General features: G+C 41.0%; 1 protein-coding gene across 8 annotated transcripts in view; it reads left to right on the top strand.

Annotated features, from left to right (window-relative positions):
• LOC116979703 (rho guanine nucleotide exchange factor 4-like) overlaps positions 1–14389 on the top strand; it is a 361797-nt gene that overhangs the window by 339521 nt on the left and 7887 nt on the right. For 7 of the 8 annotated variants that reach the window (XM_033031416.1, XM_033031413.1, XM_033031412.1 and 4 more), the window contains 4 exons: positions 3189–3320; positions 4588–4831; positions 7271–7348; positions 9872–10109. In XM_033031416.1, coding sequence (XP_032887307.1) covers positions 3189–3320; positions 4588–4831; positions 7271–7348; positions 9872–10098 — 681 coding nt within the window. In that variant the 3' untranslated portion in view covers positions 10099–10109. The remainder of the gene's footprint in view (positions 1–3188; positions 3321–4587; positions 4832–7270; positions 7349–9871; positions 10110–14389) is intronic. The other variant, XM_033031414.1, reaches the window with a different exon arrangement.

Here is a 14389-nt window from a genome sequence, read left to right as displayed (position 1 = left end):
CAACAACAAGTGTCCTCCAAATTTTACTTTTAGCACAGACTTGATACAGCTTATGACAGCCAGACATGATGTGAGAAAGAATGATAGAAATCCATTTAAGCCTGTAATTTAATGCCTGGTCACACAGTGTAAACCACACAGAGATTGTTCTTTGCTGCGACGTGCCTGCAGTGCTTATTACCAGAAAACACAAGGTCACATTAAATAGAAGTGTTAGTCTTTGGGACCCTCATGCCTGCCACGACATGGGATCATAGCCAACTTTCATTGCCAATTTCCTGTATTATGTAACTTCAGTATTCAAAAAATATCTATGAGGGAGAGACTTTCAAAAATTCAACAATTTCTGCGTGTAGAAATTTCGCCTAATCAAAGTTCTGAATTGTTCTTGGCCGTCCCATCTATGTGTATCTCACTTCCTGCTTATCTCTGGCCTTTGTTCCAACCACGTCCCTATCAAATAAAATCCTCGTCTGTGTCCACCTATTCCCTGCCACACTTTGTCCTCTTCTTCCAGCTTTCTCCCCCTCCCACCCCCCTCCCTTCCCTCCCCCCACAATCAGTCTGAAGAAGAGCCCAGACCCAAACCATCATCGCCTTCAATCCAATGGGAGAAAATTGGTAAGCTTGTATGCAAACACTAACTTTAACGAGCAGTTGAAATTGTGACAGTGGGAGCTGGTGCCAGAGAACAGTTTCTGTGGATGCAAAGCATTTATTCACAAAAAAGCCCACACTCTTGAGCAGTTCAGTTTAGTTTATTGTCATGTGTAAGGTACAGTGAAAAGCTTTTGTTGCATGCTATCCAGTCAGCAGAACGACATTACATGATTACAACCAAGCCATTTACAGTGTATAGATACATGATAAGGGAATAACGTTTAGTGCAAGGTAAAGCCAGCAAAGTCTGATCAAGGATAGTTTGAGGGTCACTAAAGAGGTAGATAGTAGGTCAGTGCTGCTCTCTGGTTGTGGAAGGATGATTTAGTTGCCTGCTAATAACTGGGAAGAAACTGCCCCTGAATCTGGATGTGCTGGAATAACTCAGTTGGTCAGGCAGCATCTATGAGAGGAACGGACCCTTCTTCAGCCTACCCTACCTTCTTTCAATTTTACAGGTTAAACTGTGATGTGACCAGTAGAACAGTGTGAAATAGGCAGCCAATGTATAGTCTGCATCATGACCCTGTGCACACAAAATCGATGACAATGAGGGACATTGTATAATTTCAGAAATTTCAATATTAGAAACATAGAAACATAGAAATTAGGTGCAGGAGTAGGCCATTCGGCCCTTCGAGCCTGCACCGCCATTCAATATGATCATGGCTGATCATCCAACTCAGTATCCCATACCTGCCTTCTCTCCATACCCTCTGATCCCCTTAGCCACAAGGGCCACATCTAACTCCCTCTTAAATATAGCCAATGAACTGGCCTCGACTACCCTCTGTGGCAGAGAGTTCCAGAGATTCACCACTCTCTTTGAAAAAAGTTCTTCTCATCTCGGTTTTAAAGGATTTCCCCCTTATCCTTAAGCTGTGACCCCTTGTCCTGGACTTCCCCCCAACATCGGGAGCAATCTTCCTGCATCTAGCCTGTCCAACCCCTTAAAATTTTTATAAGTTTCTATAAGATCCCCTCTCAATCTCCTAAATTCTAGAGAGTATAAACCAAGTCTATCCAGTCTTTCTTCATAAGACAGTCCTGATATCCCAGAAATCAGTCTGGTGAACCTTCTCTGCACTCCCTCTATGGCAATAATGTCCTTCCTCAGATTTGGAGACCAAAACTGTATGCAATACTCCAGGTGTGGTCTCACCAAGACCCTGTACAACTGCAGTAGAACCTCCCTGCTCCTATACTCAAATCCTTTTGATATGAAAGCTAACATACCATTCTCTTTCTTCACTGCCTGCTGCACCTGCATGCCTACTTTCAATGACTGGTGTACCATGACACCCAGGTCTCGCTGCATCTCCCCTTTTCCTAGTCGGCCACCATTTAGATAATAGTCTGCTTTCCTGTTTTTGCCACCAAAATGGATAACCTCACATTTATCCGCATTATACTGCATCTGCCAAACATTTGCCCACTCACCCAGCCTATCCAAGTCACCTTGCAGTCTCCTAGCATCCTCCTCACAGCTAACACTGCCCCCCAGCTTAGTGTCATCCGCAAACTTGGAGATATTGCATTCAATTCCCTCATCCAGATCATTAATATATATTGTAAATAGCTGGGGTCCCAGCACTGAGCCTTGCGGTACCCCACTAGTCACTGCCTGCCATTGTGAAAAGGATCCGTTTACTCCTACTCTTTGCTTCCTGTTTGCCAGCCAGTTCTCTATCCACATCAATACTGAACCCCCGATGCCGTGTGCTTTAAGTTTGTATACTAATCTCTTATGTGGGACCTTGTCGAAAGCCTTCTGGAAGTCCAGATACACCACATCCACTGGTTCTCCCCTATCCACGCTACTAGTTACATCCTCGAAAAATTCTATAAGATTCGTCAGACATGATTTACCTTTTGTAAATCCATGCTGACTTTGTCCAATGATTTCACCACTTTCCAAATGTGCTGCTATCCCATCTTTAATAACTGACTAGCAGTTTCCCCACTACCGATGTTAGACAAACTGGTCTGTAATTCCCCATTTTCTCTCTCCTTCCCTTCTTAAAAAGTGGGGTTACGTCTGCTACCCGCCAATCCTCAGGAACTACTCCAGAATCTAAAGAGTTTTGAAAGATTATTACTAATGCATCCACTATTTCTGGAGCTTCTTCCTTAAGTACTCTGGGATGCAGCCTATCTGGCCCTGGGGATTTATCGGCCTTTAATCCATTCAATTTACCCAACACCACTTCCCGGCTAACCTGGATTTCACTCAATTCCTCCAACTCCTTTGACCCGCGGTCCCCTGCTATTTCCGGCAGATTATTTATGTCTTCCTTAGTGAAGACGGAACCAAAGTAGTTATTCAATTGGTCCGCCATATCCTTGTTCCCCATGATCTACTCACTCTTTACTTGACTATCATTCAGCCCTTATATGATGTACATTTCAGAAGATGCAAATACTAAGTTTACATCAAATTTAGGGAAATTATCTTAATAGCTACTGAACACATAAGGAGCTCCAGTGAACATATGAATTTTCTTTCTGAAGATCTTTGTTTTCCTCAGGGTGAGGATGTTTTGGCACGAAGCTCGGAGCTTATCCATTCTGGTGAATTGACAAAGATTTCGCAGCCACAGGCCAAGAGTAAACAACGAACCTTCTTCCTCTTTGACCATCAGGTGGTCTTTTGCAAAAAGGTAAAATTACTGTTAGTGGATCTCTTGATGATCAATATGCGTTCTTGAATGTTTAGTTTAGTTTAAAGATACAGCGGGCCCACCGAGTCCCCGCTGGCTAGCGATCCCCGCACATTAACGCTATCCTACACACAAGGACAATTTACATTTTTTTGATACCAAGCTAATTAACCTACAAACCTGGACGTCTTTGGAGTGTGGGAGGAAACCAAAGATCTCGGAGAAAACCCATGCAGGGAGAATGTACAAACCCCATACTGACAAGCATCCATGGTCAGGATTGAACCCGTGTCTCTGGCGCTGTAAGGCACTTGCTCCACCGCTGTGCCACCGTGCCACCATGTAGTTGATTACATCTCTTGAGATTTTCATTTTCATACTACCAATCATCCAAACACGTTTGGTTGTATTTTATTGTTAATTTATTAGAAACATTTTATCTGTGTCTCTAGCTGCCCTGATACTATGCTCAGGAAATCCTTTCTCCTATATATGTCTCACTCTTCCTTTTAGGCCCATCTTAAAATCTACCTTAAGCAGAAAATGCTGGATATACTCAGCAGGTTAGGTTGCGTCTTTGACCTGAAACGTTAACTGTTTCTCTTCCCACAGATATGGTCTCTGTTGAGTATTTCAAGCATTTTCTGCTTTATGTTTGGATTTGCAGTATCTGCATTTTTTATTTTTTTATTTCGCTTCATTGGCCAAGTTTTTTGTCACTGCTTTGAATACCTTACATTTCAAATATATGCAGTTTTATGATTTTGCCTCTGCAAAACACTCTTGAGACACATTATCTAAATGTTTTCTTATGGAATTTAATTTACTGCTACTAATGTAGCATAAGAAATGTGATGGTCAAGAGTTGGAGGTCTATTTTTGGAGTTTAGGGATACAACATGGAAACGGCTTCGGCCCACCAAGTCCACACCAACCATCGATTACTTGTTCACAATATGTCATCCCACTTTCTCATCCACTCCCGATATACTAGGGGCAATTTACAGGCCAATTAACCTACAAAAATCTGCACATCTTTGGGATGTGGGAGGAAACCAGAGCACCCAGAAGAAACCCACGTGGTCACAGGGAAGAAGGTACAAACTCCACGTATAGTACCCGAGGTCAAAATCGATCCCAGGTCTCTGGCACTGTGAAGCAGTAGCTCCACTAGCTGTTCCACTGTGCTGCCTTCAGAACAGGCATTTTGATATAACTAATCAATATTTAGTAGATTGTGAAAACTGATCCGTGTTACAATTCACAGGATCTTCTACGTCGGGACATCCTGTACTACAAAAGCAGGATAGATACAGACAGCATGGAAGTGGTGGATGTGGAAGATGGGAAGGACAAGGACTTTAACATCAGTGTAAAGAATGCTTTCAAACTTCAAAACAAGTTCACAAATGAGATCCATTTGTTCTGTGCAAAGAAATCCTCAGTGAAACAACGATGGCTTCAGGCCTTTGAAAATGAAAGAAAACAGGTTCAACTGGACAAGGAGACAGGTAAGTATCTTAATTGCATGAAATGCATCAAGATAGCTTTTGGTGAGAATTTTTTTTCATCATTGCAGAATTTTATGGAATGTGCATTTTTTTATCATACTAATGGTGCCTGACAGATTCCTATCTTCATTCAGAACATCAGATTCCACTCTTACCCATTGTTGTGTTGCACAACTGACGTTTGGTTGATGCACAATATTCATTACTTACTCATATCCTTCCTCACCATCGCTGTCTGTTCTTTGAAATACAATGTGAGTTGCTGTTTACCAAAACTGTAAGATTTCCCTTTACTTATTTTCTTAAGCTTGTAAACTCTGTCTTAATTTTCTTACCTAAGTTTTTTCAATCAAACCTCTTACAAGATTGCATTTCATGACTCCTCATGACTTCGAAGGGCCGAATGGCCTCCTGCACCTATTTTCTATGTTTCTATGTTTCTACTTCACAGCAATGGGATTTGCTAACTTACACTTCTATGTGACCTTTAATGTTCTTGTTCCCACCAATTCATTAGCCTCTTTCATACTAGTACACCCTGTCCCTGCTTTCTTAATTTCAAAGATCATAAAGTTGAAGATGTTTGCTGAAAATTTGGTGAACATTCACAAATCCTGCCTCCATGATCAAAATGGAATATTATTCTTCAATTAGCCAAGCAGGTTAAGATATTCGCTGGCTTTATCACCATACAATAACATCTTAAGCCAACCAGATCATCCTGATGCATCCCCACTAAAACATACAAGAGGTTCATGGATGTTTGTTCTCAAAGATTGCATTTATCCTTTCATTTGCTTCTATTTTTTCTTCCTTCACTTTGGGCACCTGACCAACCTTGCCAAAGCTCCTGTTCCCTGTGTTGAACTCATGTCTTTCCCGAGAACCATTCCACTTGTCTCTCTTGCTTTGGCTGAGCTCTTCTTATCTACCAGTCTTCTCTCATGATCACCGTGTTGCCATTCCGACCAAACTTTTGATGTTGTTAATGGTTTTTACTCCTCAGGCATTGTTGCTTGAACTTCCCTCAGAAAATCCACTTAAACTCTGTTGTTCTTGCAAAATCCACCAAACTTTAAGCTGTTTTTCCCCAACCAGAGCTTTCGAAAATCTGGTCCCCTCTCAAATCCAAGGCTATCTTTCCTTGAATTTGAAATTGGAATCCCCCAATCTGTTTCTGATGCAGGAGCACACTTAAAATGGCGCTTATAAGAGCCATAAATAATGTTAAAACACAATTTTTAAGTGTTTTATAGAACTCAGCAGGGCAGGCAGCATCTGGAAAGGGACTGGATGTTTGGGTCATGATCCTTCTTCAGATGGTGGCCTGGTGTTCATCCATGGGATCATGGTCAAGGGGTTGGTATGAGGAGGTGTCTGAGAGCTGATGCCTGGCCTCAGCACGGTACGGATCAGGTAAAGACCACCAAAGTCAATGGCCAGAGTCTGGGGACCGCTGGTGAGGAGAGGAGCAGTTGATGGAGTGTAAATGCCACAGATCCTGGTTGGGCTCGGTGGAAGGTCTGGAAATGGAACTGGAAGCCACGTGGGACAAGATGGCAGCAAAGGCAAATGCTGAGGAAAGACACATGGTAGCGAGCCAGTGTGAAGAAGTGCCCCGAAAGTCCATTCCCTCCACAGATGCTGCCTGACTTGCTGACTTCCTCCAGCACTTTGTGCGTTGCTTAAGATTCCAACATCTGCGGTTTCTTGTGTCTCTATAAATAATATATTTGTGACAAATGTAGTGGGCTAACCTTCCTCTTCTGTTTCCTGGCCACAGCTTCTCTCTGATCCTTGTGTCTCTATTCCTTTTTCCTCATTATCCAGTGGAATGGAATTGTTTTCAATCTTCTATATTCTGTAGCTTGGAGGATTTTCCAAAGATTTCCCTTTGGACTTGGTCTCTATGTGGTACGAGGTTTGCAATGCGCAGTTAAAGAACCTCTGGCAAGTTGGTGATAGGCAGCATCAGTGGGGGTGCCACTGGTGAAATTAAATATTTAGGATGGTGGATAAGGTGCCGAGCAAGTAGGCTGTGTTGAACAGAATGGTTCTGAGCATTTGTCAGTGTTGCTGCAGTTGCACTAATCTTGGCAAATGATGAGTAGTCTATCACAATTATTTTATTGAAGTTGGAAAGGCTTGGAGATAAGCAGGCGAGTCACATAGAAGTCAACAGAAGCCCCTTGTAGCCATATTACTTATCACAACACTATCACAAAGAAATGTGTTAAGGTTAACAGTATGCAGTCTTTCAGAGTCATGGTGATAATAAGGCTTTCAGCTCCATTTACCATGGGTCAGTTACTTTTTCCGTTCTGGCATTATATTGAAATACGTATTTTCGGTTGTTTTCTCACCAAGAACAAATATGTCTTGGTCCATTTGTAGGAGCTTAAAATTATGCTTATATATGATACTGTGCTCTTTCTCAAGGCTTTGCTATCACAGAAGTTCAAAAGAAACAGGCCATGATGAATGCAAAGAAATCACATCCAGCAGGGAAGCCAAAAGGTAATTTTTTTTTTCTCTTTAATAAAATCACTGAACATTGGGTCAGACATATTAATTTGAATAATTTGTATAATTTAAGAATTTATTAGAAATGTTAATTTACATTGTTTGTGTGTGTGTGTGTGTGTGTGTGGAAGAGGGGAGAGGATGAGGGAGGGGTGATGTACAGAAATAGTGGGTTACTCTAGTGGAGAGCTAGAATGGCACAATGGGCTAAATCATCTTCTGTGCTCTAATTGTTCTGTGAATCTGTATTCTCTGCATTTTAACAAAGACTACTCCTCCAATGTATTTTATTGATTGTAAAGATTATCACAATATGCTGGCTGTTAAAACTGATATATATATATATATATATAGTGAGTAATTTCATCAAGTCAAGTCAGTCAAGTCAAATCAACTTTATTTGTCACATACACATACAAGATGTGCAGTGAAATGAAGGGGGCAATGCCTGCGGATTGTGCAAAAATAACAGAACAGAATAGAAAAGAATCAGTATTTACATGTTAGAAAAAATAAAATAAAAAAGACACAACACAACAGTAAATTAGTACAGTAAATTAGTCCCTGGTGAAATAAGAGTTTACAGTCCTGACGGCCTGTGGGAAGAAACTCCGTCTCATCCTCTCTGTTTTCGCAGCATGACAGCGGAGGCTTTTGCCTGACTCTAGCAGTTGGAACAGTGCGTTGCTGGGGTGGTAGGGGTCCCCCTATAATGTTGCTGGCTCCGGATCTGCACCTCCTGGTGTATAGGTCTTGCAGTGGGGGGTGAGTGTAGTTCCCATAGTGCGTTCTGCCGAACGCACTACTCTCTGCAGAGCCTTCCTGTCCTGGGCAGAGCTGTTCCCAAACCAGATTGTGATGTTGCCGGACACTATGCTGTCTACAGCCCCAGAGTAGAAGCATTGAAGGATCCTCAGAGAGACTCTGAATTTCCTCAGCTGCCTGAGGTGGTTAAACGCGCTGCCTTGCCTTACTCACCAGTGTGGCAGTGTGTGTAGTCCATGTCAGATCCTCGGTGATGTGGACTCCCAGGTATTTAAAGCAGCTCACCCTATCCACAGTAGTCCCATTTATCTCCAGTGGTGTGTACGTCTAAAGTCCACGTACGTGTGTGCCCTTCTAAAGTCCACAATCAGCTCCTTAGTTTTAGTGACATTCAGACAGATCTAAATTTTTAAAATAAGCAATTCATTTTACTGCTGGTAAAACTCCACACCAGCAATTGCCTTCTTCAATAGAACATGGTTAATAATGCTCCTTGGTTGCAAAGATAATTAGTGTACAGAATAAATTCACTCACTGTGTGAGCTATACCCTTATTCCAGCTGTGGACTGATAGTGGGCATTATTTTCTCAGCTACATTAGTTTGTGATATCAAAAATATTATGTTCCATTCTATAACAGTCTTTCCAATCTTGAAATATCTTAGACAGTATATGCGCTATATTTTCAAATTCTCTCTGATGCAGAAATCCTGTGCTATAATTTTCCATTTCACTTGAATTTGCTGAGTTAACCCAATCTCAACAATGATTTTCAAGTGTGTTAGTCTATTATCCAATCTGGCTGTCCAGAACCAGGGGTCACAGTTTAAGAATAAGAGGTAGGCCATTTAGGACTGAGATGAGGACAAACATTTTCACCCAGAGAGTTGTAAATCTGTGGAATTCTCTGCCACCGAAGGCAGTGGAGGCCAATTCACTGGATGTTTTCTGAAGAGAGTTAGATTTACCTCTTAGGCCAATGGAATCAAGGGATATGGGGAAAAAGCTGGAATGGGGTACCGATTTTGGATGATCAACCATGATCATATTGAATGGCGGTGCTGGCTCGAAGGACCGAATGGCCTATTCCTGCATCTATTCTCTATGTTTCTATTAGTTGAGTATAAGGGCTAAGAACTTATGCTAATCTTATTCAAGGTAAATGATTTGTTTGTTGAATAACAGCAACATACCAATGACAAATATCAAACATAGAATCCTTGCACTGAAACACATTTAAATAGTCCTTTGCTTTCTCACTGAGATAGGTTCATGAGTAATTCTTGTGTTAACTACACATTGGCAGTGGAATCTGAGTAAATTGCTGTCAGAGTAAATGTCATTGATTTCATCATTTCTGTCTATTTAAAGCTTCTCACGGGCTGGGTTCTTATGCCAATTAAGTAGATAATTTACACATGATATAATCCATATGCATGTAAGTGTCAACATATATGTAAAATATTACTGTGTTGCTGATGGTGTGTAATTTATTATATGAAAATGACCTCCGCTTTCTTTTAATGTATGTGATTTACAATGTCAGCTTTTACACAGTATGTGCTTTGTCTGATATGCTTTGTTTCAAATGCTGTGAATCCTTCTTTATAATTATTTCATCCTTTCTGAATTCATGCACTTTTCAGGGCAAGGTATTGTTGCTTCTCGTGACTGTAATTGTATGTGTTCTATCTCTTTCTCTCTTTTCTTCTTCTCACTCTTCTCTATCTCCACTGCTGTTTCTCGAACAAGATCTCCAGCAGCTGCTGAATGTGACCTCATCTCTGTCTCAGTCAACCACATGTCTGCATAAGCCTCCCCCCCAGCATCCAAAACACCCACCAGCTACTAAACTCCTCGAGACACCGCGGATGTCGCAGGCTCGTCTTCTGCTGCGCAAAGGGGGGGATGTGACTCCCAACATTTTACGTAGGGCTATGTCCTGGATGTCCACTCTCAGCCGAGACCTCTTTCAATAATGGCAGAAAAGGTGATCAGCCACTTGCCCTTTCATTTTAACCAACATAACTAACATATGTGTGTCGTTATTTAAAAGATGCTAATGCAGTGAAAATTTGTCTTCAGGTTAACAGGAATTTTTATGCCATTAGCCATCAGTTATATGTATTCACCTTTGCTTAAATCAAAAAATAGCTTTCTGAAAGAAGTTGTATTGTTCTTTAACCAGGCAAATCCATTAACAATTCTGGCATAGACCAATGTCTAATTATATGTCTAATTAAACCAGAAGTTTCAGGTTTCAGTCTCTTTCAGGTTTCAGTCTCTCTAGCAGTCAATACAATATATCTTTTCATCGAAGAATCATACATTAAGTTACAGCCTAATGAGACCATTGTATCTGTATCACTTGATAAATCATGTAAGAAGTATCTCGATGAGCACTTGTATTGCAAAGGTATTGCATGTTATGCACTAATTTGTTGGTGAATAGGATTAGTGTAGATGGTCACTTGATAGTAGGCATGAACATAACAGGCCAAATGTCCTGTTTCTGTGTTGTACAACTCTATCAATTTTCCAGTTTGTATTTCCCCTGCCCGCATTCGCAATAGATTTGCATTTTTTCTCTAAAGTTGGTGCTGTTGCCTCACTGCTCCTGCAACCCAGGTTCAATCCTGACCTCAGGTGCTGTCTGTGTATAATTTCCATGTTCTCTCTGTAACTATCTCTCTGGGTGCTGTGGTTTCTCCCACTTCCTAAAAACATGTTGGCAGATTAATTGTCAGCTGATTAATAGGTGGTGAATCTTTTGAATTCCGTATCCTGGACTGCTTCATGAACTTCAGTGATTTTCATTCAAAACAGAGACTAATGGATTTCTGGATTATGAGGAAATCAAGGGGACAGTGCATAAAAGTGGTGCGGAGTTACAAGATAAACCAGGATCTTGATGAATGACAGAGGATGAACAACCTGCCCCTCCCCACTCCTGTTTCTTATGTTAATGTTATGTCAACCCTTCTAGATTCAGGACCCTACATGAAACACAACACTCTTTCAATTCCAATAAAATTGGCAGAAGTGTTGGCTTGACCTATAATCCACAGTAAGAACACATTCTAGGTATGAGAACTAGGAGTAAATGTTGCATCTTGTGAGCACCGCATGTTTAGTTTCACAGCAATTAAAACTATTGAAACATGGGTAGCATAGTGGTGCAGCTGTATAAAGTAGATTAATTGGCCTCTGTAAATTGCTCCTAGTGGGGGGTTGGGGGGGGGGGGGGGTGAGGAGGCTGGGGGGGGGGATGGATGTGAAAGTGGGATGACATAAAATTACTGGGAATGGGTGATTGATGTTCGCCATTGATTCGATGGGCCTTAGGGTCTGTTTCAACGCTGTATCTCTAAACTAAACTAAACTAATAGTGGATTGCACCGTGATGGGTGATGAATATGATTGGCCTCTTACTCAAAAGAGCAGTGAAGTCTTAGGAGAATTTGACAGATGAATGCCAAAGTGGTTCCCTTGGCTCAAGTTCAAAACTCAGGGTAATAGTCTCTGGAGAATGGTGCCGACAAATTAAGATTAGGAGAATTTACTTCAAGTAGGCTGTGAACTATTTGCAATTCTCTTTCTATGAGGCCTGTGGATAGTTACTTACTGGGTATGTTCAGTACTGAGAAAAATAGAATTTTGGAACCCAGGTTGGTGGATATTGCGTTGTGTAGGATGGATTTGAGGGACTGGTTCACCTTGATCTCACTGAATGATGGAGCAGCCTATTTCTGCTGCATTTTCTGCTTTCTTTGTGGAACAGCAACGTAGCTGAATTTAAAACAGCATCAACAGGGCAATCATAAGCAATAAAGATGTAGAGATTTGGGGATATGTAAAGAAAATTAAAACTGCAGAATTATATTCCTTGGTTCTGTATTAATTGATTTGATATACCATAATTAATTAGTGTAATTTATAAATTGCTTTCTGCTCTCTCATAGTGCTATTTAATAATTTACACCATGTTATCCATCAGTTTGAAAAAGTTTAATATTCCACTCAATAAATTATAATAGGGTAGAGGCAGCAACTTGCTTCTGATGAAAGTAATATCTTGGCAGGCAGTTTAGACTTTATCTTCAACAGATTGAGTAATTACAGAGCGAGACCTCAACACATTTTGTCATGAGCCCCAAATCTTACTGACAATAGACAATAGGTGCAGGAATAGGCCATTCGGCCCTTCGAGCCGTTTAATGTGATCATGGCTGATCATCCCCAATCAATACCCCATTCCTGCCTTCTCCCCATATCCCCTGATTCTGCTATCTTTAAGAACCCTCTCTAGCTCTTTCTTGAAATTATCCAGAGAACCAGCCTCCACCACTCTCGGAGGCAGAGAATTCCACAAACTCACAACTCTCTGTGAGAAAAAGTGTTTCCTCGTCACCGTTCTAAGTGGCTTACCTCTTACTCTTAAACTGTGGCCCCTGGTTCTGGACTCCCCCAACATCAGGAGCATGTTTCCTGCCTCTAGCATGTCCAAACCCTTAATAATCTTATATGTTTCAATAAGATCCCCTCTCATCCTTCTAAACTCCAGAGTATTCAAGCCCAGCCGCTCCATTCTCTCAGCATATGACAGTCACGCCATCCCGGGAATTAACCTTGTAAACCTACGCTGCACTCTCTCATTAGCAAGAATGTCCTTACTCAAATTAGGGGACCAAAACTGCACACAATACTCCAGGTGTGGTTTCACCAGGACCCAATACAACTGCATAAGGACCTCTTTGCTCATATACTCAACTCCTCATGTTATAAAGGCCAACATGCAATTCGCTTTCTTCACTGCCTGCTGTATCTGCATGCTTACTTTCATTGACTGATTTGAATGACTGAATTGAATGTAGTCACCTGCGAGGAAGAATCAATTATATATTTAAAAGACAACTAGACTAAGTGGGACTCGTTGGGTCCCAGCTTCACATGGGAGGGCTGGTCCCCCAATGCAATATATTCCACCTCTCCACCAATTCCAATATTGCTGGCCAGTGGGGGGGACCTAATAAAGCATTGCAGTTTCAAGCAAAAGCAGGGCAACATTGTCATTAAGGGCTAACAAATCATTTATTGCAAGTACATTGCAGACTCACATTTCAGTTGATTCACAGCTTAGAATGAGAATCGTGTCCTCTCCCTCGTGATCTTGCAGAGTGACTGAGTCACGTCCAGGCATCCGGGGTTATATAGTCCTTTATAGTCAGGGTTTTATATTACTCTGCATACATTTACAGTCAGCCAGGTTTTAGTCTTTTGAGCGTGTAACATAGAACAGTACAGCACAGAAACAGACCCTTTTACCCACAATGTCCATGCTGAATGTGATGCCAAGTTAAACTAATCTCCTTTGCCTGCACGTGATCCATATCTAAACACCTTTTAAATGCCCCTATCATATCTGCCTTCACCACCACCCCTGGCAACATATACCAGGAGCCAACAACTCTCTATGTAAAATAAAGTTTGCCCTGCATATCTCCGTTAAACATTGCACTTCTCACTTTAAAGCTATGCCCTCTAGTCTTTGACATTCCCGCCTTGGAAAAAGGTTATCTAACCTATCTATGTCTCTCAATTTTCTATACTTACATCAGGTATCCACTCAATCTCCGATGTTCAAGAGAAAACAATCCAAGTTTGTCCAACCTCTCCTAGGTTCACCGGGATGGCGGGCCTGTCATATGTTGAAAGAATGGAGCGTCAGGGCTTGTATAAACTGGAATTTAGAAGGTTGAGAGGGGATCTTATTGAACCATATAAAAAAACTTTTATTTTTTTTTTTTTTTTTAATTTATTTTTTTATTATTTTTTTATTAGAAGTACAGTAAATTACAATAATACACATCAGATATAGCTTATTACATTTGTTGTACCACTTGGTTTTTCGAGCTTTAAAAAAGATAGAAATAAAAGAAGTAAGGAAAGTGAGCAAGAATCATGAAGGTGCAGGAAAGTGTTGGGAAAAGAAAGCCCCTTGGGGAAGAAGTTAGAGAAGGAAGTAAAGAAAGGAAATAAGACCCTAGAAAGAAAAGGAAAAAAAAGGAAAAACAATCGCTCTATTGTAACACAAAACTCGCAAAAAAGGATATACCAACCGTGTTTTTAAAAAAAAAATTATTTTATACCCCCCGTTACCAGATCCTGGTACCATTTATATTTTAAATTACTATTGCACCTTATGCTTGTAATAGTTCCATAAATGCAGACCACGTCTTTTGGAAGTGGTCTGCTTTGCCTGCTAGGAGG

Source organism: Amblyraja radiata, chromosome 13 (genome assembly GCF_010909765.2).
Source record: "Amblyraja radiata isolate CabotCenter1 chromosome 13, sAmbRad1.1.pri, whole genome shotgun sequence".
NCBI classification, from domain to species: Eukaryota; Metazoa; Chordata; class Chondrichthyes; order Rajiformes; family Rajidae; genus Amblyraja; species Amblyraja radiata.
Note: the sequence above shows the minus strand (reverse complement) of the source record. Positions and strands in the feature narration are given on the sequence as shown.